Source organism: Heterodontus francisci, chromosome 26 (genome assembly GCF_036365525.1).
Source record: "Heterodontus francisci isolate sHetFra1 chromosome 26, sHetFra1.hap1, whole genome shotgun sequence".
Taxonomy (NCBI): domain Eukaryota; kingdom Metazoa; phylum Chordata; class Chondrichthyes; order Heterodontiformes; family Heterodontidae; genus Heterodontus; species Heterodontus francisci.
This window is the reverse complement of record NC_090396.1, coordinates 75,918,787-75,944,696: the sequence shown is the minus strand read 5'-3', so window position 1 is coordinate 75,944,696 and position 25,910 is coordinate 75,918,787. Positions and strand designations below refer to the sequence as shown.

The 25,910-nt window shown below is 49.8% G+C and overlaps 1 protein-coding gene across 1 annotated transcript in view; it reads right to left on the bottom strand.

The window, feature by feature from the left end:
• Positions 1–25,910, bottom strand: part of LOC137384478 (ras-associating and dilute domain-containing protein-like) — a 215,555-nt gene that overhangs the window by 11,117 nt on the left and 178,528 nt on the right. Inside the window, exons 15-16 of the mRNA XM_068058615.1 lie at positions 21,826–21,926; positions 55–194 (exon numbers count right to left, since the gene is read on the bottom strand). Coding sequence (XP_067914716.1) covers positions 55–194; positions 21,826–21,926 — 241 coding nt within the window. The remainder of the gene's footprint in view (positions 1–54; positions 195–21,825; positions 21,927–25,910) is intronic.

The following is a 25,910-nucleotide window of genomic DNA, read 5'->3' as shown; positions in this document are numbered from 1 at the left end:
AAACTCCAGACCAACTGCCCTCTGACCCCATCCCACATTCCCTGAAGCACTAACCTCTGGTAATCCAGGCCAACCAGACTGGTTCCATTAACAGCCAGAATGCGATCACCCAGATTCAACTTTTCACACCCAGCAGCCGGAGAGTCAGGAACCAATGACTTAATATAAATCCCACTCAGATTTAACGCAGTTCTCTGAGAGGAGAAAGAAAATACAGTCAAATTCCTCAGATTATTCAGCAATGTCAGCACCCTTATTGGCTCAGCTAGACACTATGTGGGCCGGTGCAGTTTGGCACAGTCGGACGCTGTGTGGGCCGGTGCAGTTTGGCACAGTCGGACACACTGTGGGACAGTGCAGTCGGACACTCTGTGGGGCGGTGAAGTTTCGTACAGTTGGACACTCTGTAGGCCCTTGCAGTTTTGTACAGTCAGACACTCTGTGGAATGGTGCAGTCGAACACTCTGTGGAACAGTGCAGTTTGGCACAGTCAGACACTCTGTGGGACGGTGCAGTTTGGTACAGTCGGACACTGTGTGGGACGGTGCAGTTTGGTACAGTCGGACACTGTGTGGGACGGTGCAGTTTGGTACAGTCGGACACTGTGTGGGACGGTGCAGTTTGGTACAGTCGGACACTGTGTGGGACGGTGCTGTTTGGTACAGTCGGACACTGTGTGGGACGGTGCTGTTTGGTACAGTCAGACACTCGGACGGTGCAGTTTCCTACAGTCAGACATTGTGTGGGGTGGTGCCGTTTAGTACAGTTGGACACTATGTGGGACACTGTTCTTTGGTACAGTCGGACACTCTGTGGGATGGTGCAGTTTTGTACAGTCGGACACACTGTGGGACAGTGCAGTCGGACACTCTGTGGGGCGATGAAGTTTCGTACAGTTGGACACTCTGTAGGCCCTTGCAATTTGGCACAGTCGGACACCGTGTGGGCCGGTGCAGATTGGCACAGTCGGACACCCTGTGGGCCGGTGCAGATTGGCACAGTCGGACACCCTGTGGGCCGGTGCAGATTGGCACAGTCGGACACCCTGTGGGCCGGTGCAGATTGGCACAGTCGGACACCCTGTGGGCCGGTGCAGATTGGCACAGTCGGACACCCTGTGGGACGGTGCAGATTGGCACAGTCGGACACCCTGTGGGACGGTGCAGATTGGCACAGTCGGACACCCTGTGGGACGGTGCAGATTGGCACAGTCGGACACCCTGTGGGACGGTGCAGATTGGCACAGTCGGACACCCTGTGGGACGGTGCAGATTGGCACAGTCGGACACCCTGTGGGACGGTGCAGATTGGCACAGTCGGACACCCTGTGGGCCGGTGCAGATTGGCACAGTCGGACACCCTGTGGGCCGGTGCAGATTGGCACAGTCGGACACCCTGTGGGCCGGTGCAGATTGGCACAGTCGGACACCCTGTGGGCCGGTGCAGATTGGCACAGTCGGACACCCTGTGGGACGGTGCAGATTGGCACAGTCGGACACCCTGTGGGACGGTGCAGATTGGCACAGTCGGACACCCTGTGGGACGGTGCAGATTGGCACAGTCGGACACCCTGTGGGACGGTGCAGTTTGGCACAGTCGGACACCCTGTGGGACGGTGCAGTTTGGCACAGTCGGACACCCTGTGGGACGGTGCAGTTTGGCACAGTCGGACACCCTGTGGGACGGTGCAGTTTGGCACAGTCGGACACCGTGTGGGACGGTGCAGTTTGGTACAGTCGGACACCGTGTGGGACGGTGCAGTTTGGTACAGTCGGACACCGTGTGGGACGGTGCAGTTTGGTACAGTCGGACACTCGGACGGTGCAGTTTCCTACAGTCAGACACTCGGACGGTGCAGTTTCCTACAGTCAGACATTGTGTGGGGTGGTGCCGTTTAGTACAGTCGGACACTATGTGGGACACTGTTCTTTGGGACAGTCGGACACTCTGTGGGATGGTGCAGTTTTGTACAGTCGGACACACTGTGGGACAGTGCAGTCGGACACTCTGTGGGGCGATGAAGTTTCGTACAGTTGGACACTCTGTAGGCCCTTGCAATTTGGTACAGTCGGCACCGTGTGGGCCGGTGCAGATTGGCACAGTCGGACACCCTGTGGGCCGGTGCAGATTGGCACAGTCGGACACCGTGTGGGCCGGTGCAGATTGGCACAGTCGGACACCGTGTGGGCCGGTGCAGATTGGCACAGTCGGACACCGTGTGGGCCGGTGCAGATTGGCACAGTCGGACACCCTGTGGGCCGGTGCAGATTGGCAGAGTCGGACACCCTGTGGGCCGGTGCAGATTGGCAGAGTCGGACACCCTGTGGGCCGGTGCAGATTGGCAGAGTCGGACACCCTGTGGGACGGTGCAGATTGGCACAGTCGGACACCCTGTGGGACGGTGCAGATTGGCACAGTCGGACACCCTGTGGGACGGTGCAGATTGGCACAGTCGGACACCCTGTGGGACGGTGCAGATTGGCACAGTCGGACACCCTGTGGGACGGTGCAGATTGGCACAGTCGGACACCCTGTGGGACGGTGCAGATTGGCACAGTCGGACACCCTGTGGGACGGTGCAGACTGGCACAGTCGGACACCCTGTGGGACGGTGCAGACTGGCACAGTCGGACACCCTGTGGGACGGTGCAGATTGGCACAGTCGGACACCCTGTGGGACGGTGCAGTTTGGCACAGTCGGACACCCTGTGGGCCTGTGCAGTTTGGCACAGTCGGACACCCTGTGGGCCTGTGCAGTTTGGCACAGTCGGACACCCTGTGGGCCTGTGCAGTTTGGCACAGTCGGACACCCTGTGGGCCTGTGCAGTTTGGCACAGTCGGACACCCTGTGGGCCTGTGCAGTTTGGCACAGTCGGACACCCTGTGGGCCTGTGCAGTTTGGCACAGTCGGACACCCTGTGGGCCTGTGCAGTTTGGCACAGTCGGACACCCTGTGGGCCTGTACAGTTTGGTACAGTCGGACACTTTAGTTTAGTTTGGAGATACAGCACTGAAACAGGCCAACCAACAATCACCCATTTATACTAATCCTACACTAATTCCGTATTCCTAACACATCCCCACCCTTTCCCTATATTTCCCTACCACCTATCTATACTAGGGGCAATTTATAATGGCCAATTTACCTATCAACCTGCAAGTCTTTGGCATGTGGGAGGAAACCGGAGCACCCGGAGGAAACCCACACAGACACAGGGAGAACTTGCAAACTCCACACAGGCAATACCCAGAATTGAACCCGGGTCGCTGGAGCTGTGAGGCTGCAGTGCTAACCACTGCGCCGCCTGTGTGGGCCTGTACAGTTTGGCACAGTCGGACACTGTGTGGGCCTGTACAGTTTGGTACAGTCGGACACTGTGTGGGCCTGTACAGTTTGGTACAGTCGGACACTGTGTGGGCCTGTACAGTTTGGTACAGTCGGACAGTGTGGGCCTGTACAGTTTGGTACAGTCGGACACAGTGTGGGCTGGTACAGTTTGGTACAGTCGGACACTGTGTGGGCTGGTACAGTTTGGTACAGTCGGACATTCTGTTATCGGGATGCCAGTAATGCAAGTTTCAGTTTCGAGGGACTGATGTTCGATGAAGCAGACAGTTGAAGCTCACTTGACATGCTCCATGACATTACATGTCTTTAATTGTGTGGATAGAGTCTCCTGCTTCCCCTTTCCCCACCCCCCACCACCAGTCTCTGGGACATTTCCTGCGGAGTTCCTGCCCCAAGCCTCTGCCAAATGACATCAGTAACAGCTGCAGGACAGCTCCTGTGCACTGTCTCCCCTCCACTCATCATCACCTCAGTTTCAGGCACAGGAATCCAATGTATCCATCACGATCTGGAATAAGTCAGCCCCTGTGTTAGAGGATGTGGAAGTGCCACATACACAGCTCGTGACACAGGAACTGGAGTCATTTTGTCGGTCAGCTGATCATCTCCACATTTTGTTTGGACTCAGAGTTACAGTTGACTTCCTCGCACAAACAGGAGAGCGCCCCTCCCCCATACAGTCTCTCCATCCTCACAGATTGGTTTTCAAGCATATGCTGTCTTATACTTATCATGTTTTGTGCTGAGGGGGAGAGGGAGAAAGGGGTGGGGGAGAAGCTAGAGGTTCTTTCTAATCGTTCCTGGGATGTGGGCGTCGCTGGCCAGACCAGCATTTATTGCCCATCCCTAATTGCCCTTGAGAAGGTGGTGGTGAGCTGCCTTCTTGAACCGCTGCAGTCAATGTGGGGTAGGTACACCCACAGTGCTGTTAGGAAGGGAGTTCCAGGATTTTGACTCAGCAACAGTGAAGGAACAGTGATATATTTCCAAGTCAGGATGGTGTGTGACTTGGAGGGGAACTTGCAGGTGGTGGTGTTCCCATGCATTTGCTGCCCTTGTTATTCTAGTTGGTAAAGGTCGTGGGTTTGGAAGGTGCTGTCTAAGGAGCCTTGGTGCATTGCTGCAGTGCATCTTGTAGATGGTACACACTGCTGCCACTGTGTGTAGGTGGTGGAGGGAGTGAATGTTTGTGGATGGGGTGCCAATCAAGCGGGCTGCTTTGTCCTGGATGGTGTCGAGCTTCTTGAGTGTTGTTGGAGCTGCACCCATCCAGGCAAGTGGAGATTATTCCATCACACTCCTGACTTGTGCCTTGTAGATGGTGGACAGGCTTTGGGGAGTCAGGAGGGGAGTTAGTCGCCGCAGGATTCCTAGTCTCTGACCTGCTCTTGTAGCCACGGTATTTATATGGCTACTCCAGTTCAGTTTCTGGTCAATGGTAGCCCCTAGGATGTTGATAGTGGGGGATTCAGCGATGGTAATGCCATTGAATGTCAAGGGGAGATGGTTAGATTCTCTCTTGTTGGAGATGGTCATTGCCTGGCACTTGTGTGGCCCGAATGTTACTTGCCACTTATCAGCCCAAGCCTAGATATTGTCCAGGTCTTGCTGCATTTTTACACGGACTGCTTCAGTATCTGAGGAGTCACGAATGATGCTGAACATTGTGCAATCATCAGCGAACATCCCCACTTCTGACCTTATGATTGAAGGAAGGTCATTGATGAAGCAGCTGAAGATGGTTGGGCCTAGGACACTACCCTGAGGAACTCCTGCAGTGATGTCCTGGAGCTGAGATGATTGACCTCCAACAACCACAACCATCTTCCTTTGCGCTAGGTATGACTCCAACCAGTGGAGAGTTTTCCCCCTGATTCCCATTGACCTCAGTTTTGCTAGGGCTCCTTGATGCCATACTCAGTCAAATGCTGCCTTGATGTCAAGGGCAGTCACTCTCACCTCACCTCTTGAGTTCAGCTCTTTTGTCCATGTTTGAACCAAAGTTGTAACGAGATCAGGAGCTGAGTGACCCTGGCGGAACCCAAACTGAGCATCAGCAAGCAGATTACTGCGGAGGGATTGAGGGTGAGGGAGGGACTGAGGGGAGGTCCCTGCAGTTTAAATGTGCAGCCTGCCCCTGCCCCGGCCCCTGCTCCACATTCAGGCAGGATTTTTAACCCTACTGTGGTCTTTCTCCCATTCTCATTTAAACAGCAACCACTGAACAAACAAACCCAGGTCAGAGTTTACTAAGGGCGATGGGAATTTGCTCAGACCCTTCTCTGGCCTATCGTTGGTCCCAAGGGCTTAGGACGACTCTAAGTCGTACCTGTTGATGTTGAAGCCCTAAGCTCAGCCACAGCCCTGTCTACCAATGATGTCAGCTTGGAGCTCTCATTCCCACACTCTGTCCATTACGAAGGGCCCAGTGTCGAGACACATCCCCTTAGTTTGGATGCAGTTCATAAATCACCAGCAGGAAGGAATTCTGTCAGGTTCCAGCAAGAGAACTCCAATTCTGTGCGTTGTCAGGGTAACAACTTCCTCCAATTCAGAGCGGAAAACCCTGCTCACAAGCCAGGGTTTGTGTCATACACTGAAGTAGACAGGAATAGAATGTCACATCAGGCCCACTCACTCCCAACACAACACATTCCAGCTGATGCAATCTACTCTTTTAACTGAACATATTCCCTTCTCCTCAGATCCCGCTGAATAAGACTGAGGGGGGAGGAAGCCTGCTGCGGTTACCAAGGGTGTGAGTGTTACACTCACAGACATGTCACCTTTCAGAAACACTTTAAACTGAGGCCCTGTCTGCCCTCTTAGGTGGAGATAAAGAAAACCCAAAGCACCACTGGAAGAGTGGGGAGTTCTTCCCAGTGTCCTGGGCCAATCTTCCTCACTCAACCAACATCACAAAAACAGATGATCTAGTCATTATCACATTGCTGTATGTGGGATCTTGCTGTGCACAAATTGGCTTCCTACGTCCCAACAGTGACTGCACTTCAAAAGTACTTCATTGGCTGTAAAATGCTTTGGGATGTCCGGTGGACATGAAAGGTGCTATATAAATGAAAGTCTTTCTTTTAACGCAGACCAGAAATTGAGGCTCTGATCTCTCTCTCAGTACCCGCTCCTGCCTCTAACCGATCTCTCTCTCTCTCAGTACCCGCTCCTGTCTCTAACCGATCTCTCTCTCTCTCAGTACCCGCTCCTGTCTCTAACCGACCTGTCTCTCTCAGTACCCGCTCCTGTCTCTAACCGACCTGTCTCTCTCAGTACCCGCTCCTGTCTCTAACCGACCTGTCTCTCTCAGTACCCGCTCCTGTCTCTAACCGACCTGTCTCTCTCAGTACCCGCTCCTGTCTCTAACCGACCTGTCACTCTCAGTACCCGCTCCTGTCTCTAACCGACCTGTCTCTCTCAGTACCCGCTCCTGTCTCTAACCGACCTGTCTCTCTCAGTACCCGCTCCTGTCTCTAACCGATCTCTCTCTCAGTACCCGCTCCTGTCTCTAACCGATCTCTCTCTCAGTACCCGCTCCTGTCTCTAACCGATCTCTCTCTCAGTACCCGCTCCTGTCTCTAACCGATCTCTCTCTCAGTACCCGCTCCTGTCTCTAACCGATCTCTCTCTCAGTACCCGCTCCTGTCTCTAACCGATCTCTCTCTCAGTACCCGCTCCTGTCTCTAACCGATCTCTCTCTAAGTACCCGCTCCTGTCTCTAACCGATCTCTCTCTCAGTACCCGCTCCTGTCTCTAACCGACCTGTCTCTCTCAGTACCCGCTCCTGTCTCTAACTGACCTGTCTCTCTCAGTACCCGCTCCTGTCTCTAACCGACCTGTCTCTCTCAGTACCCGCTGTTGTCTCTAACCGATCTCTCTCTCAGTACCCGCTCCTGTCTCTAACCGACCTGTCTCTCTCAGTACCCGCTCCTGTCTCTAACCGATCTCTCTCAGTACCCGCTCCTGTCCCTAGCCGACCTGTCTCTCTCAGTACCCGCTCCTGTCTCTAACCGATCTCTCTCTCTCAGTACCCGCTCCTGTCTCTAACCGATCTCTCTCTCAGTACCCGCTCCTGTCTCTAACCGATCTCTCTCTCTCAATACCCGCTCCTGTCCCTAGCCGACCTGTCTCTCTCAGTACCCGCTCCTGTCTCTAACCGATCTCTCTCTCTCAGTACCCGCTCCTGTCTCTAACCGATCTCTCTCTCAGTACCCGCTCCTGTCCCTAGCCGACCTGTCTCTCTCAGTACCCGCTCCTGTCTCTAACCGATCTGTCTCTCTCAGTACCCGCTCCTGTCCCTAGCCGACCTGTCTCTCTCAGTACCCGCTCCTGTCTCTAGCCGATCTCTCTCTCATTACCCGCTCCTGTCCCTAGCCGACCTGTCTCTCAGTACCCGCTCCTGTCTCTAACCGATCTCTCTCTCAGTACCCGCTCCTGTCCCTAGCCGACCTGTCTCTCAGTACCCGCTCCTGTCTCTAACCGATCTCTCTCTCAGTACCCGCTCCTGTCTCTAACCAATCTCTCTCTCAGTACCCGCTCCTGTCTCTAACCGATCTCTCTCTCAGTACCCGCTCCTGTCTCTAACCGATCTCTCTCTCTCAGTACCCGCTCCTGTCTCTAACCGATCTCTCTCTCTCAGTACCCGCTCCTGTCTCTAACCGATCTCTCTCTCTCAGTACCCGCTCCTGTCTCTAACCGATCTCTCTCTCTCAGTACCCGCTCCTGTCTCTAACCGATCTCTCTCTCTCAGTACCCGCTCCTGTCTCTAACCGATCTCTCTCTCAATACCCGCTCCTGTCTCTAACCGATCTCTCTCTCTCAGTACCCGCTCCTGTCTCTAACCGATCTCTCTCTCAATACCCGCTCCTGTCTCTAACCGACCTCTCTCTCTCAGTACCCGCTCCTGTCTCTAACCGATCTCTCTCTCTCAGTACCCGCTCCTGTCTCTAACCGATCTCTCTCTCTCAGTACCCGCTCCTGTCTCTAACCGATCTCTCTCTCTCAGTACCCGCTCCTGTCCCTAGCCGACCTGTCTCTCTCAGTACCCGCTCCTGTCTCTAACCGACCTGTCTCTCTCAGTACCCGCTCCTGTCCCTAGCCGACCTGTCTCTCTCAGTACCCGCTCCTGTCTCTAACCGACCTGTCTCTCTCAGTACCCGCTCCTGTCCCTAGCCGATCTCTCTCTCTCAGTACCCGCTCCTGTCCCTAGCCGATCTCTCTCTCTCAGTACCCGCTCCTGTCCCTAGCCGATCTCTCTCTCTCAGTACCCGCTCCTGTCTCTAACCGACCTGTCTCTCAGTACCCGCTCCTGCCTCTAACCGACCTGTCTCTCTCAGTACCCGCTCCTGTCTCTAACCGACCTGTCTCTCTCAGTACCCGTTCCAAGCTGTTCCCATCACATGTTGCAGCTCCCTGAGACCAATGCCAAACTGTAGTGGTTAACCTTGTTAGTCACCGATTCCTGAACACAGAGACCTTCTAATGAAGCCAGTTAGAGATCAGCTTCCTCATCTCAGACATTCCACATGGGTGTTTTAGCAGGTGAATGGCAGGGAACGGGAACAGAGGGTTTGTCTCAGAACCAAGTGAATTTAAAAAGCCATTGTTAACCTCAAGACTCTTAGCAAGCCAGGGTCAAAGTTTACAGTGTAGGTCACAGAGCATTTATCACAGTCCCTGATCCCTGTGCTCAAGGACAATCCAACACTGAGTGCAGCTCTCCCTAGGAGAAGTATTCTCAGAACAAAGACTCCCAGAACTGATCGAAATGTCAATTCGGGGGGGGTGTTAAAAATCTTTTTTTTTGTTTTTTGTACACTTTTTAGTTATAAAAATACTGGACATAGGAAACTGCTGTTTGATTGAGTCAGGAGTCTGTTTGCTTACTGATTGGCTGTGCGAAGGCAGAGCACTGCAGGATGGACATGGCAGGCAGCCAATGGTGAGAGTGTGGGGGAGGGGAGCATGAGGATGGATATGTCAGACAGCCAATGGAGAGAGTGTGGGGGTGGTGGGATGTTTACGGGCAGGATGTCATATGATGAAACCTCCAGGAATATCTCCAAAATGGGCAGCCCGTACACCAAGCCTCTTGTGTATGTATATATATTATATATATATATATATATATATATATATATATAGAGAGAGAGAGAGATGGGGGAGTGACAGGTTAGTGTGGTAAGGAGCAGGAACCTCTCTTACTGTCACCCTGTGCCCAGGCTAGGGATGAAGACACTTTCCATCAACAGAGCTGTGTCAGGATATGAAGATAAGGGCCCAGCTGTCAGATTAAAGTTAGATTTCATCCTGCAGAACATTCCAAAGCTGCAATATGAAAGGCAGCCAGCCAACTGATAGGAGTTGTTTTTTCCAACACTGAGTTATTCAGATAAACCACTGCCCCTCCTCCAGACTGTGGCTCACACAGCCGTGCCCTGTTTGACAGTCACTGTGCTGGCAATTAGCCCCCATTCCATTTGGCAAAACAAATCAACAAACTCCCACTTTGCCTTGACTGTGACTCAGTGGGTCGCTCTCTCGCCTCTGTCAGAAGGTCATGGGTTCAAGTCACGCTCCAGAGACCTGAGCCCCAATAATAAAAATGGAAACCGCCAGTGCTGCACGGAGCGTGCGCTGCGGGCACCGCCAGTGCTGCACGGAGCGTGCGCTGCGGGCACCGCCAGTGCTGCACGGAGCGTGCACTGCGGGCACCGCCAGTGCTGCACGGAGCGTGCACTGCGGGCACCGCCAGTGCTGCACGGAGCATGCACTGCGGGCACCGCCAGTGCTGCACAGAGTGTGCATTGTCGAGGTGAGACATTAAACCGAGACTCCGTCTACCGTCTCAGTTCGATGAAAAGATCCCACAGCCGCTATTTGGAAGAAGAGCAGGATGGGCAGTTCTCCCAGTCTCCTGATCAATATTTATCCCTCTATCAGCATCACTAAAACAGATTATCTGCTCATTGGGGGATTCAATTACTAGAGGACACGAGTTCAAAGTGAAAGGGGAAAAGTTTAGGGGGGATATGCGTGGAAAGTTCTTTACGCAGAGGGTGGTGGGTGCCTGGAACGCGTTGCCAGCAGAGGTGGTAGATGGTAGAAATCAGCCAGGGTTCCTGCTCCTGATCACTGTCCAGTGACCCCTGGGTTAGAGAGAGAGGGGAAATCAGCCAGGGTTCCTGCTCCTGATCACTGTCCAGTGATCTCTGGGTTAGAGAGGTGGGGAATCAGCCAGGGTTCCTGCTCCTGATCACTGTCCAGTGATCTCTGGGTTAGAGAGGTGGGGAACCAGCCAGGGTTCCTGCTCCTGATCACTGTCCAGTTACCCCTGGGTTAGAGAGAGAGGGGAAATCAGCCAGGGTTCCTGCTCCTGATCACTGTCCAGTGATCTCTGGGTTAGAGAGAGAGGGGAAATCAGCCAGGGTTCCTGCTCCTGATCACTGTCCAGTTACCCCTGGGTTAGAGAGAGAGGGGAAAATCAGCCAAGGTTCCTGCTCCTGATCACTGTCCATGACCTCCTAGAAAGTATGTATGTGTGAATTGCTGGTCTAGGAGAGGATTGGGCTATAACTGTGATGCCCGCTCAGTCCAATATCCTGAAAACACTCACTACCTGGGCTCCTACGCAACCAATATCCATTTGCGAGGTCTGAGCTCCAGTCGAACCCTTAGCCCTAGCAGAGTTACTGTGAGATGTGGCCCTGGATCAGTTTAGTCTGAGACTCTGGAGAGTAAGCACAGAGCCAGGCGCTGAGATTCATCTCTAAAATGAAATGTCACTGTTGCGACTGGCAGTTGTTGTTCGTGGAACCCAGGCTGCCTGACACAGTCCACATGCCAATTGCTGCCCACGCTGCCAGTGTCATGGCTCACTTTGAGCTGCCGAGCCTGGCATTCCAAATCTCTATGGAATGAGCCTCTCACAGTTGGCAAGAAATTCAGGACTGGTACCAGATATGGAAGAGAGGCGACAGAGGGGGAGAAAGCTTCATAAACCCAGCTTCAGGCTTCTCTGTAACAGCTGAGCCACTCACCAGTACATTATGCCCTCTGATTCTTCCTGGGAAGGGTCGGATCAGAAAGTGATGTTTTGTCAGTACATTAAAAGCAAGAGGATAACTAAGGAAAAGGTAGAGCCTATCAGAGATGTACAAGGGAACTAATGCGTGGATGCAGAAGCTGTGGGCAGGGTTATTAATGAGTTTTTTGCCTCTGTCTTCACAAAGGAGAGGGATGGTGAAGACATTGTAGTTAAAGAGGAGGAGTGTGAAATATTAGGATACGATAAGCATAATGAGAGAGAAAGTACTAGAGGGTCTGACATCCTTGAAAGTAGATAAACCACCAGGGCCGGATGGATTGTATCCCAGGTTGTTAAAGGAAGCCAGGGAGGAAATAGCGGATGCTCTGAGGATCATCTTCAAATCCTCACTACATACAGGAGAGGTACCAGACGATTGAAGGTCTGTGAACGTTGTACCATTGTTTAAAGGGTGCGAGGGATAGGCTAAATAATTATATGGCAGTCAGTCTGACCTCAGTGGTGGGTAAATTGTTAGCATCAATTCTGAGGGACGGGATAAACTGCCACTTAGAAAGGCATGGATTAATCAGGGATAGTCAGCATGGATTTGTTAGGGGAAGGTCATGTCTCACTAACTTGATTGAGTTTTTTGAGGAAGTAACAAGGAGGATTGATGAGGGTAGTGCAGTGGATGTGGTCCACATGGACTTTAGTATGGCAGACCGGTCAGTAAAATGAAAGCCCAGAGGATGCAGGGGAATGTGACAGGTTGGATCCAGGATTGGCTCAGGGACAGGAAACAAAGGGTAGTGAACGACGGATGTTTTTGTGAATGAAAAACAGTTTCCAGTGGCGTTCCACAGATCTCAGTGTTGGGTCCCTTGCTGTTTGTGGTATATATTAATGATTTGGACTTAAATGTGGGAGACATGATTGGGAAAATTGCAGTTGACACAAAAATTGGCCATGTAGTTGATAGTGAAGAGGATAGCTGTAGACTGCAGAATGAGATCAATGGTTTGGTTGAGTGGGCAGAAAAGGGGAGGTGTTGGCGTAGTGATAATGTCACTAGACTAGTAATCCAGAGTCCAGACTAATGCTCTGGGTACATGGGTTTGAATCCTACCACGGCAGATGGTGAAATTTGAATTCATTTAATAAATCTGGAATTAAAAGCTTGTCTAATAATGACCATGAAACCATTGTTGATTGTTGTGAAAACCCAACTGGTCACCAATGTCTTTCAAGGAAGGAAATCTGCTGTCCTTACCTGGTCTGGCCTACATGTGACTCCAGACCCACAGGAATGTGGTTGACTCTTAAAATGCCCTCTGAAATGGCTGGGCAAGCCAGTCAGTTCAAGGAAAAGGAGGGATGGGTAATAAATGCTGGCCTAGCCAGCGACACCCACATTCCACAAACGAATCAATAAAACTGGCAAATGGAATTCAATCCAGAGAAATGTGCGGTAATGCATTTGGGGAGGGCAAATAAAGGCGGGAATACACAATAAACAGGATGATATTGAGAGGGGTAGAAGAAGTGAGACACCTTGGAGTGCATGTCCACAGGTCCCTGAAGATGGCAGGACAGGTAGATAGAGTGAAGAAGGCATATGGAATGCTTTCCTTTATTGGCCAAGATGATCAATGACATCAGAATCATTTATGGCACAGAAGTAGGCTATTCGACCCATCACGTCCATGCCAGCTCTCCATGGAGCTATCCTATCAGTCCCACGCCCAGGCTCGATCCCCTTACCCCTGCAAGTCTATTTCTCTCAGATCCAACTTCCTCTTGTAGTCATTGATCGTCTCTACTTCCACCACCCTTGTGGGCAGTGAGTTATTGATCATTACCACCCACTGTGTAAAAAAGTGATTCCTCATATTCCCCTGCATCTCTCGCCCAAAACCTTCAATCTGTGTACCCTAGTCCTTGTACCAATAGTTAATGGGAACTGTTTTTCCTTGTCTAACTTATCTAAACCTGTCATAATCTTGTACACTTGTATTAAATCTCCCCTCAATCTCCTTTGCTCCAAGGAGAACAAACCCAGCTTTTCCAACCTAAACTTGTAACTAAAATCCTCCATCCCTGGAACCATTCTGGTAAATCTCCTCTGCACCCTCACAAGGACCCTCACATCCTTGTTAAACTGTGGTGACCAGAACTGGACACAATACTCCAGTTGGGGTCTAACCAGAGATTTATAAAGGTTCAGCATAACTTCCCTTCCTTTGTACTCAATTCCTCTATTTATGAAGCCCAAGATCCCACCTGCTTTACTAACCACTCTCTCAATATATCCTGTCACCTTCACGAGCCCCCAGATGTTAGATCGATATACAAACAATCCCCAGGCCCCTCTGTTCCTGCACACTCTTTAGAACTGGGCCATTAAGTATATATTGCCTCTCCCTATTCCTTCTGGCAAAATGCATCATCTCACACTTGTCAGTATTAAACTCTACCTCTGCCACCTCTCTGCCCATTCTGCTAGCCTATCTATGTCCTGTTACAGGCAGTTCAGATCATCCTCACTGTTTGCCACATCTCCAAGTTTGGTGTCATCAGCAAATTTTGAGATTGTACTCTGTATTCCAAGATCCAAGTCATTTATATATAGCAAAAAAAAACAGTGGTCCCAGCACTGATCCTTGCGGAACACCACTGTCTACCATCCTCCACTCTGAAAAACAAACATGTATTACATCTAACATCTGGGGGCTTGTGCCAAAGTTGGGAGAGCTGTCCCACAGACTAGTCAAGCAACAGCCTGAATCATCTGGAATCCTCCGGAATCATACCTTACAGACAACGTCCCAGACACTGCCATCACCATCCCCGGGTATGTCCTGTCCCACCAGCAGGATAGACCCACCAGACGTGCTGGCACAGTGATATACAGTCGGAAGGGAGTTGTCCTGAGAGTCCACAACATTAACTCCAAACCCCATGAAGTCTCATGGCATCAGGTCAAACATGGGCAAGGAAACCTCCTGCTGATTACCACCTACCGCCCTCCCTCAGCTGATGACTCAGTACTCAGCTACTGCGTGTCCTTGATAAGTATGTACCTGTCAGGCAGGGAGGAAGTTGTCGAGCGAGGGAGCCGTGGTTTACTAAAGAAGTTGAAGAGCTTGTCAAGAGGAAGAAGAAGGCTTATGTTAGGATGAGACGTGAAGGCTCAGTTAGGGCGCTTGGGAGTTACAAGCTAGCCAGGAAGGATCTAAAGGGAGAGATAAGAAGAGCGAGGAGAGGACACAAGAAGTCATTGGCGGATAGGATCAAAGAAAACCCTAAGGCTTTCTATAGGTATATCAGGAATAAAAGAATGACTAGAGATAGGTTAGGGCCAATCAAGGATAGTAGTGGGAAGTTGTGTGTGGAATCGGAGGAGATAGGGGAAGTGTTAAATGAATATTTTTCGTCAGTATTTACAGTGGAGAAAGAAAATGTTGACGAGGAGAATACTGAGATACAGCCTACTAGGCTAGATGGGATTGAGGTTCACAAGGAGGAGGTGTTAGCAATTTTGGAAAGTGTGAAAATAGATAAGTCCCCTGGGCCAGATGGGATTTATCCTAGGATTCTCTGGGAAGCCAGGGAGGAGATTGCAGAGCCTTTGTCCTTGATTTTTATGTCGTCATTGTCGACAGGAATAGTGCCGGAAGACTGGAGGATAGCAAATGTTGTCCCCTTGTTCAAGAAGGGGAGTAGAGACAGCCCTGGTAATTATAGACCTGTGAGCCTTACTTCGGTTGTGGGTAAAATGTTGGAAAAAGTTATGAGAGATAGGATTTATAATCATCTAGAAAAGAATAAGTTCATTAGAGATAGTCAGCACGGTTTAGTGAAGGGTAGGTCGTGCCTCACAAACCTTATTGAGTTTTTCGAGAAGGTGACCAAACAGGTGGATGAGGGTAAAGCCGTGGATGTGGTCTATATGGATTTCAGTAAGGCGTTTGATAAAGTTCCCCACGGTAGGCTATTGCAGAAAATACAGAAGTATGGGATTGAAGGTGAATTAGAGCTTTGGATCAGAAATTGGCTAGCTGAAAGAAGACAGAGGGTGGTGGTTGATGGTAAATGTTCATCCTGGAGTATAGTTTCTAGTGGTGTACCGCAAGGATCTGTTTTGGGGCCACTGCTGTTTGTCATTTTTATAAATGACCTGGATGAGGGTGTGGAAGGGTGGGTTAGTAAATTTGCGGATGACACGAAGGTCGGTGGAGTTGTGGATAGTGCCGAAGGATGTTGTAGGTTACAGAGGGACATAGATAGGCTGCAGAGCTGGGCTGAGAGATGGCAAATGGAGTTTAATGTGGAAAAGTGTGAGGTGATTCACTTCGGAAGGAGTAACAGGATTGCAGAATACTGGGCTAATGGGAAGATTCTTGGTAGTGTAGATGAGCAGGGAGATCTTGCTGTCCAGGTACATAAATCCCTGAAAGTTGCCACCCAGGTTAATAGAGCTGTTAAGAAGGCATATGGTGTGTTAGCTTTTATTAGTAGGGGGATCAAGTTTCGGAGCCACGAGGTCATGCTGCAGCTGTACAGAACTCTGGTGCGGCCGCACCTGGAGTATTGCGTGCAGTTCTGGTCACCGCATTATAGGAAGGATGTGGAAGCTTTGGAAAAGGTGCAGAGGAGATTTACTAGGATGTTGCCTGGTATGGAGGGAAGGTCTTACGAGGAAAGGCTGAGGGACTTGAGGTTGTTTTCGTTAGAGAGAAGGAGGAGAAGAGGTGACCTAATAGAGACATACAAGATAATCAGAGGGTTGGACAGGGTGGATAGTGAGAGCCTTTTTCCTCGGATGGTGATGGCAAACACGAGGGGACATAGCTTTAAGTTGAGGGGTGATAGATATAGGACAGATGTCAGAGGTAGTTTCTTTACACAGAGAGTAGTAGGGGCGTGGAACGCCCTGCCTGCAACAGTAGTAGAGTCGCCAACTTTAAGGGCATTTAAGTGGTCATTGGATAGACATATGGATGAAAATGGAATAGTGTAGGTCAGATGGTTTCACAGGTCGGCGCAACATCGAGGGCTGAAGGGCCTGTACTGCGCTGTAATGTTCTATGTTCTCTGTACTCCTCCATGTTGAACGCCAATTGGAGGAAGCACTGAGGGTAGCAAGAGCACAAAATGTACTCTGGGTGGGGGACTTCAATGTCCATCACCAAGAGTGGCTCGGTAGCACCACTACTGACCGAGCTGGCCGAGTCCTAAAGGACATAGCTGCTAGACTGGGTCTGTGGAAGGTGGTGAGGGAACCAAGAGGGAAAAACCTACTTGACCTCGTCCTCACCAATCTGCCTGCCGCAGATGCATCTGTCCATGACAGTATTGGTAGGAGTGACCACCGCACAGTCCTTGTGGAGATGAAGTCCCGTCTTCACATTGAGGATACCCTCCACCATGTTGTGTGGCACTACCACTGTGCCCTTCTCAAGAGCAATTAGGGATGGGCAATAAATGTTGGTGTAGCCAGTGACACCCACATCCCATGAACGAATAAAAAAAACTTGCTATTTTCTGTCCTCAAGCCAATTTTTATCCAATTGGTCACTGACCCTCCTATTCCATGAGCCTCTGTTTTGTTCTCCAGTCTTTTATGTGGTACCTTATCAAATGCTTTCTTAAAATCCATATAAACAACATCCACTGCATTCCCTTCATCAACCTTCTCTGTTACTTCATCAAAAAATTCTATTAGATTTGTGAAGCATGATCTGCCTTTTACAAATCCATGCTGGCTATCCTTAATTAACTCAAACCTCTCCAAGTGTCTGTTGATTTTTTTTTCTGTGATTATTGTTTCTAAAATCTTACCCACCACTGATGTTAAACTAACTGGCCTGTAGTTACTAGGACTGTCCTTACACCCTTTCTTGAATAAGGGTGTCACATTTGCCACTCTCCAATCCTCTGGCACCTTCCCTCTTTCCAGGGAAGATTGGAAGATTATGACAAGTCCTTCCGCTATCTCCATCCCCACTTCCTTTAGCAACCCAGGATGCAAGCCATCCGAACCAGGAGACTTATCTACCCTAAGCATAGCCAGCCTTTCCAGTACATCTTTCCTATCAATTTTTACCCCATTGCATCTACTCTTTCCGCTTCTACTGATATTTGGTCATATTCCTCTTCCTTAGTGAACACTGATACAAAGTACTCATTTAAGCATATTAGCCCTTGCCCTTTGCCTTTGAACATACATTACCATCTTGGTCCCTGATAGGCCACATTCCATTCTCACTCTCTTACTACCCATTTACTATTTACTGCCAGTACAAGGTCTTTGGGTTCCCTTTTATATTGACTGCCATTCGATTCTCATATTCTCTCTTTGCCAGTCTTATTTTCCTCTTCACCTCCCCTCTCAACTTATTGTATTTGGCCTGATTTGCACTTGAAGAGTTCACCAGATGTGCATCATACACCTTCTCCCTCGTCAACCAAGTAGCCCTGTTATTGGTTGCACTACCTTTCATCCTTGTTGGAATATACCTAGCCTTTACCTGAAGCATCTCTTCCTTAAAGATACAGCTCTTCCTGCCAGTCTTGGGTTCCATTTTACCCTGGCTAGATCCCTTCTCATTGCATTGAAATTGGATGGGCACTTAAGGGAAATAAAATTGCAGGGCTACAGGGATCGAGCTGGGGGAGTGGGACTGACTGGATTGTTCTACAGAGAGCAGGCATTGACTCTAAGGGCCAAATGGCCTCCGACAGTGCTGTAATGACTCTGAGTCTATGCAGCGTGGGCTGTTACTCAGTATAACAGGACACAGCAAGATCAAGGAGCTAAACCCCATTACTGATATTGCAGCACAAAACAAACACTACTGAGGAGAAAGGCAGAATGGGCCACTGAAACTTATCTGGGCTGGGACAGCGGCCCCTCCCCGAGTGAGGCAGCGGCCCCTCCCCGAGTGAGGCAGCGGCCCCTCCCCGAGTGAGGCAGCAGAACAGAAACCTTCTTCAATAGTTTGATATTTTCCACTTATTTCCATTTCAGACGTAGCAGCAGAAGTAAATTCTGTTGTTCACAGTGAGCGGATGATAGTATCAACTTCAGATTATTTAGTATACATTTTATTTTTTTTATTTAGAGATACAGCACTGAAACAGGACCTTCGGCCCACCAACAACCACCCATTTATACTAACCCTGCAGGAATCCCATATTCCCTATCACCTCCCTACACTAGGGGCAATTTACAATGGCCAATTTACCCATCAACCTGCAAGTCTTTGGTGGTGGGAGGAAACCGGAGCACCCGGCGGAAACCCATGTGGTCACAGGGAGAACTTGCAAACTCCACACAGGCAGTACCCAGAATTGAACCCGGGTCACTGGAGCTGTGAGGCTGCGGTGCTAACCACTGCAATACTCTGAAAGGGTACGACAGACCAGAATGAGGGATCCTAAATATAAGACAGTCACTATTAAATCTAATTAGGAATTCAGGTGAAACGTCTTCAGAGAATGGTGAGAATGTGGAACTCGCTGCCACAGGGAGTGGTTGAGGTGAATAGTCTCGATACATTTAAGGGGAAGCTGGATAAACACATGAGGGAGAAAGGATTGGAAGGATATGGTGATAGAGTGAGATAAAGGTGGGCGGAGGGAAGCTACTGTAAAACATAAACATCGGCATGGACCAATGGTCTGTTCCTGTGCTGTAAAAACACCAGCTGGTTACACAGTGAGTGACCCTCACCCTGAATAAACAGTGACTCTGTACAGTTACACAGTGAGCGATCCTCACCCTGAATAAACAGTGACTCTGTACAGTTACACAGTGCGTGACCCTCCCCCTGAATAAACAGTGACTCTGTACAGTTACAGTGAGTGACCCTCACCCTGAATAAACAGTGACTCTGTCCAGTTACACAGTGAGTGATCCTCACCCTGAATAAACAGTGACTCTGTACAGTTACACAGTGCGTGACCCTCCCCCTGAATAAACAGTGACTCTGTACAGTTACACAGTGAGTGATCCTCACCCTGAATAAACAGTGAATCTGTACAGTTACACAGTAAGCGACCCTCCCCCTGAATAAACAGTGACTCTGTACAGTTACACAGTGAGTGATCCTCACCCTGAATAAACAGTGACTTTGTACAGTTACACAGTGAGTGACCCTCACCCTGAATAAACAGTGACTCTGTACAGATACAGTGAGTGACCCTCACCCTGAATAAACAGTGACTCTGTACGGTGATACAGTGAGTGACCCTCACCCTGAATAAACAGTGACTCTGTACGGTTACACAGTGAGTGACCCTCACCCTGAATAAACAGTGACTCTGTACAGATACAGTGAGTGACCCTCACCCTGAATAAACAGTGACTCTGTACGGTTACACAGTGAGTGATCCTCACCCTGAATAAACAGTGACTCTGTACAGTTACACAGTGAGTGATCCTCACCCTGAATAAACAGTGACTCTGTACAGATACAGTGAGTGACCCTCACCCTGAATAAACAGTGACTCTGTACAGTTACACAGTGAGTGACCCTCACCCTGAATAAACAGTGACTCTGTACAGTTACACAGGGAGTGATCCTCACCCTGAATAAACAGTGACTCTGTACAGTTACACAGTGAGTGACCCTCACCTTGAATAAACAGTGACTCTGTACAGTTACACAGTGAATGATCCTCACCCTGAATAAACAGACACTCTGTACAGTTACACAGTGAGTGACCCTCACCCTGAATAAACAGTGACTCTGTACAGTTACACAGTGAGTGATCCTCACCCTGAATAAACAGTGACTCTGTACAGTTACACAGTGAGTGACCCTCACCCGGAATAAACAGTGACTCTGTACAGTTACAGTGAGCGTCCCTCACCCTGAATGAACAGTGACTCTGTACAGTTACACAGTGAGTGACCCTCACCCTGAATAAACAGTGACTCTGTACAGTTACACAGTGAGTGACCCTCACCCTGAATGAACAGTGACTCTGTACAGTTACACAGTGAGCGACCCTCACCCTGAATGAACAGTGACTCTGTACAGTTACACAGTGAGCGACCCTCACCCTGAATGAACAGTGACTCTGTACAGTTACACAGTGAGTGACCCTCACCCTGAATAAACAGTGACTCTGTACAGTTACACAGTGAGTGACCATCACCCTGAATGAACAGTGACTCTGTACTGTTACACAGTGAGTGACCCTCACCCTGAATAAACGGTGACTCTGTACAGTTACACAGTGAGTGACCCTCACCCTGAATAAACGGTGACTCTGTACAGTTACACAGTGAGTGACCCTCACCCTGAATGAACAGTGACTCTGTACTGTTACACAGTGAGCGACCCTCACTCTGAATGAACAGTGACTCTGTACAGTTACACAGTGAGTGATCCTCACCCTGAATAAACAGTGACTCTGTACAGTTACACAGTGAGCGACCCTCACTCTGAATGAACAGTGACTCTGTACAGTTACACAGTGAGTGATCCTCACCCTGAATGAACAGTGACTCTGTACTGTTACACAGTGAGTGACCCTCACCCTGAATAAACAGTGACTCTGTACAGTTACACAGTGAGTGACCCTCACCCTGAATGAACAGTGACTCTGTACAGTTACACAGTGAGTGACCCTCACCCTGAATGAACAGTGACTCTGTACAGTTACACAGTGAGCGACCCTCACTCTGAATGAACAGTGACTCTGTACAGTTACACAGTGAGTGATCCTCACCCTGAATAAACAGTGACTCTGTACAGTAACAGTGAGTGATCCTCACCCTGAATAAACAGTGACACTGTACAGTTACACAGTGAGTGACCCTCGCCCTGAATAAACAGTGACTATGTACAGTTACACAGTGAGTGACCCTCGCCCTGAATAAACAGTGACTATGTACAGTTACACAGTGAGTGACCCTCGCCCTGAATAAACAGTGACTCTGTACAGTAACAGTGAGTGATCCTCACCCTGAATAAACAGTGACACTGTACAGTTACACAGTGAGTGACCCTCGCCCTGAATAAACAGTGACTATGTACAGTTACACAGTGAGTGACCCTCGCCCTGAATAAACAGTGACTATGTACAGTTACACAGTGAGTGACCCTCGCCCTGAATAAACAGTGACTATGTACAGTTACACAGTGAGTGACCCTCGCCCTGAATAAACAGTGACTATGTACAGTTACACAGTGAGTGACCCTCGCCCTGAATAAACAGTGACTGTAAATCTATGGTTTGAATTTGGATGTACAGCTGAGAATGTGGGTGTTGTTAGATTATAGTGAATTAGTTTAGAAGATTCGGAAGAGTGAGGTTTAGAGTGAGGTTTAGAGTGAGGTTTAGAGTGAGGTTTCGAGTGAGGTTTCGAGTGAGGTTTCGAGTGAGGTTTCGAGTGAGGTTGATAGGAATCTGCTGTTCTCACCAGTCCATCCACTAACGCCAGTCCCAGACCACAAGGCCCTCTTTCTAACTCGACAGTGAATACTTCATCCTCGGCCTCACTGTTCAGAGGAGTGAGGCTATCTGGAGGGAAAGAGCACAGTAAAAGTGAGTATAACTAATGGTGCTGTGCATGGCACTGATTCTCAGTATTTGCTATGGACCATGTTAAACTGGAACAAGTGACACACACAAGGAGAAAGATGGAAGAAATATACACATTAAAACAGAGAAATAAAGGGGAAGAAAGGGAGGGACAATCACAGGAACATTCTCGGGGGAGACAGACAGACACACACACACACACACACACACACAGACAGAGAGAGGGAGAAAGAAACAAAGATTTGCCTTTATAAATCACCTTCAATGACCTCAGGATGTTGCAAAATGTTTTATAGCCAATGAAGTTCTTTTGAAATGTAGTCGCTGTTGTAATGTAGGAAACATGGCTGTCATTTTGTACACAGCAAGATCCCACAAACAGCAAGAAGACAATTTCTTTGAAGATGGCATTGGTTGAGGGATAAATATTGGCCAGGACAACACGGAGAATTCCCTTGCTCTGCACTGAATTGTGCCATGTGATCTTTGATGTCCACAAAAGGGAAGGTCGGGCCTTGGTGTAACATCTCATCTGAAGAGCCCCACCTCCGACAGTGCGGTGACATCTCAGTACTGACCCTCCGACAGTGCGGTGACATCTCAGTACTGACTCTCCGACAGTGCGGTGACATCTCAGTACTGACCCTCCGACAGTGCGGTGACATCTCAGTACTGACTCTCCGACAGTGCGGTGACATCTCAGTACTGACTCTCCGACAGTGCGGCGACATCTCAGTACTGACTCTCCGACAGTGCGGCGACATCTCAGTACTGACTCTCCGACAGTGCGGCGACATCTCAGTACTGACTCTCCGACAGTGCGGTGACATCTCAGTACTGACCCTCCGACAGTGCGGCGACATCTCAGTACTGACTCTCCGACAGTGCGGTGACATCTCAGTACTGACTCTCCGACAGTGCGGTGACATCTCAGTACTGACTCTCCGACAGTGCGGCGACATCTCAGTACTGACCCTCCGACAGTGCGGCGACATCTCAGTACTGACCCTCCGACAGTGCGGCGACATCTCAGTACTGACTCTCCGACAGTGCGGTGACATCTCAGTACTGACTCTCCGACAGTGCGGTGACATCTCAGTACTGACTCTCCGACAGTGCGGTGACATCTCAGTACTGACTCTCCGACAGTGCGGTGACATCTCAGTACTGACTCTCCGACAGTGCGGTGACATCTCAGTACTGACTCTCCGACAGTGCGGTGACATCTCAGTACTGACTGCCCGACAGTGCGGTGACATCTCAGTACTGACCCTCCGACAGTGCGGTGACATCTCAGTACTGACCCTCCGACAGTGCGGTGACATCTCAGTACTGACCCTCCGACAGTGCGGTGACATCTCAGTACTGACTCTCCGACAGTGCGGTGACATCTCAGTACTGACTCTCCGACAGTGCGGTGACATCTCAGTACTGACTCTCCGACAGTGCGGTGACATCTCAGTACTGACTGCCCGACAGTGCGGTGACATCTCAGTACTGACCCTCCGACAGTGCGGTGACATCTCAGTACTGACCCTCCGACAGTGCAGTGACATCTCAGTACCGCACTCGAGTGTTCGCTTGTATTTCTATGCTCAAGACCCTGGAGTAGATCTTCAACCCACAACCTTCTGACTCTGTGGCAAGTGCTTTTTATTATTCTTTCATGGGATGTGTGCGTCACCAGCCAGGCCATCACTCATTGCCTTTGAGACGGTGGTGGTGAGCTGCCTTTTTGAACCGCTGCAGTCGTTTGGGGTGTAGGTACCCCCACAGTGCTGTTAGGAAGGGAGTTCCAGGATTTTGACCCAGCGATAATGAAGGAACGGCGATATAGTTCCAAGTCAGGATGGTGTGTGACTTGGAGGGGAACTTGCAGGTGGTGGTGTTCCCATGTGTTTTCTGTCCTTGTCCTTCTAGTTGGTAGAGGTCGCAGGTTTGGAAGGTGCTGTCTAAGGAGCCTTGGTGCATTGCTGCAGTGCATCTTGTAGATGGTACACACTGCTGCCACTGTGCATCGGTGGTGGAGGGAGTGAATGTTTGTAGATGGGCTGACAAGAATCAAGCGGGCTGCTTTGTCCTGGATGGTGTCGAGCTTCTTGAGTGTTGTTGGAGCTGCACCCATCCAGGCAAGTGGAGAGTATTCCATCACACTCCTGACTTGTGCCTTGTAGATGATGTCAAGGGGAGATGGTTAGATTCTCTCTTGTTTGAGATGGTCATTGCCTGGCATTTGTGTGACATGAGTGTTATTTGGCACTTATCAGTCCAAACCTGAATATTGTCCAGATCTTGTGACAGATGGATGCCTACTGCTTCAGTATCTGAGGAAGTGCAAATGGTGCTGCACTTTGTGCACTGAACTCGACCATCTGAACAAACAGCTGACACTCAGTCAGTGGAAGAATCATAGGCAAAGAGACAGAAGTGAAGGAGGAGAGATGTATATGGACAGAGACACACAGACAGAAACAGAGAGATGGGCAGGCAAGTTCAGGGATAGAGACAGAGGAAAGGATCAAGGTGTGAGCTCCCTTGCTGTCTTGGGGCATCTCTAACCCTGCAGCCAGTCTAAGGTATTAGTTCAGTTTAAGCAACTAGGCCAACGTCCACAATTTCAACTTGTCCAGTTGAGATTTCAATAACCACTCCCCATCCTACCCACAGCTCGAGCCTCAAACCCACTGGCACTGAGCCCGAATTCCTGGCAATGGGACAATGGATATGTCCAATCAGTGTTTGCTTTTGGAATTACTCTGACCAGATAATTCCCATAATATTCTGACAGAAAAATGCACGCTGCTAATTCCCAGAGCCCCTCAGCCCAGCTCCTGCTAATTCCCAGAGCCCCTCAGCCCAGCTCCTGCTAATTCCCAGAGCCCCTCAGCCCAGCTCCTGCTAATTCCCAGAGCCCCTCAGCCCAGCTCCTGCTAATTCCCAGAGCCCCTCAGCCCAGCTCCTGCTAATTCCCAGAGCCCCTCAGCCCAGCTCCTGCTAATTCCCAGAGCCCCTCAGCCCAGCTCCTGCTAATTCCCAGAGCCCCTCAGCCCAGCTCCTGCTAATTCCTTTCCTGCTTTAAAAGCTCTCGTTCCCAGTTTGGAAAAGACCCAAGTTGACAAATCCTGATAATGATAATTCTTGGGAAAAAAATACATTCCAAGCATCGAGGAGATTGACGAGAAGTTCAAAGGTGAGGCTGGCTCTGGCTGTACACTGTGTATTCAGCTGTTCCTCACTGTCCTGACAGGCACTGACCTGCCTCAGTCAAAAACAAAATGGAAAAACAAACTTACTCTGGGGATTCACCCTGCAGATAGAAGAGAAATCTAAACTCTCTGTTAGATGTCTTTCCCTTCAGATTATCTCAGTCCTTCCTCCCAAGGCACTGGTTCATTGCTGGGATACTCATGGTGGGGGGGGGGGGGGGGGGTGCATCCCCTGGGGTACAGTACAGGGGTTACTTTCCTGGAGATACAGTATGGGGGTACTCTCCTGGGGTACAGTACAGGGGATCATTCCCCTGGGGGTACAGAACAGGGGGTCATTCCCCTGGGGGTACAGAACAGGGGGTCATTCTCTTGGGGCTACAGTATAGGGGGTCATTCCCCTGGGGTACAGTAGAGGGCTCATTCCCCTGGCAGTACAGTACATGGGGTCATTCCACTGGAGGTACAGTGCTGTTAATAACATACACATAGGGATTGTGTACAATGGAAGTGAATGGGAAGGGGTTTGATCCATTGGAATTCTGTATAAAGGTTACCCCTTTGTTCAAAAAAGGGTGTAAAGATAAGCCCAGCAACTACAGGGCAGTTAGTATAACTTTGGTGGTGGGAAAAGTTCTAGAAAAAATAATTTGGACAAAATCAATAGTCACATGGACAAATTGAGTTAATTAAGGAAAGCCAGCATGGATTTCTTAAGGGAAAATCATGTTTAACTAATTTACTGGAGTTTTTTGAG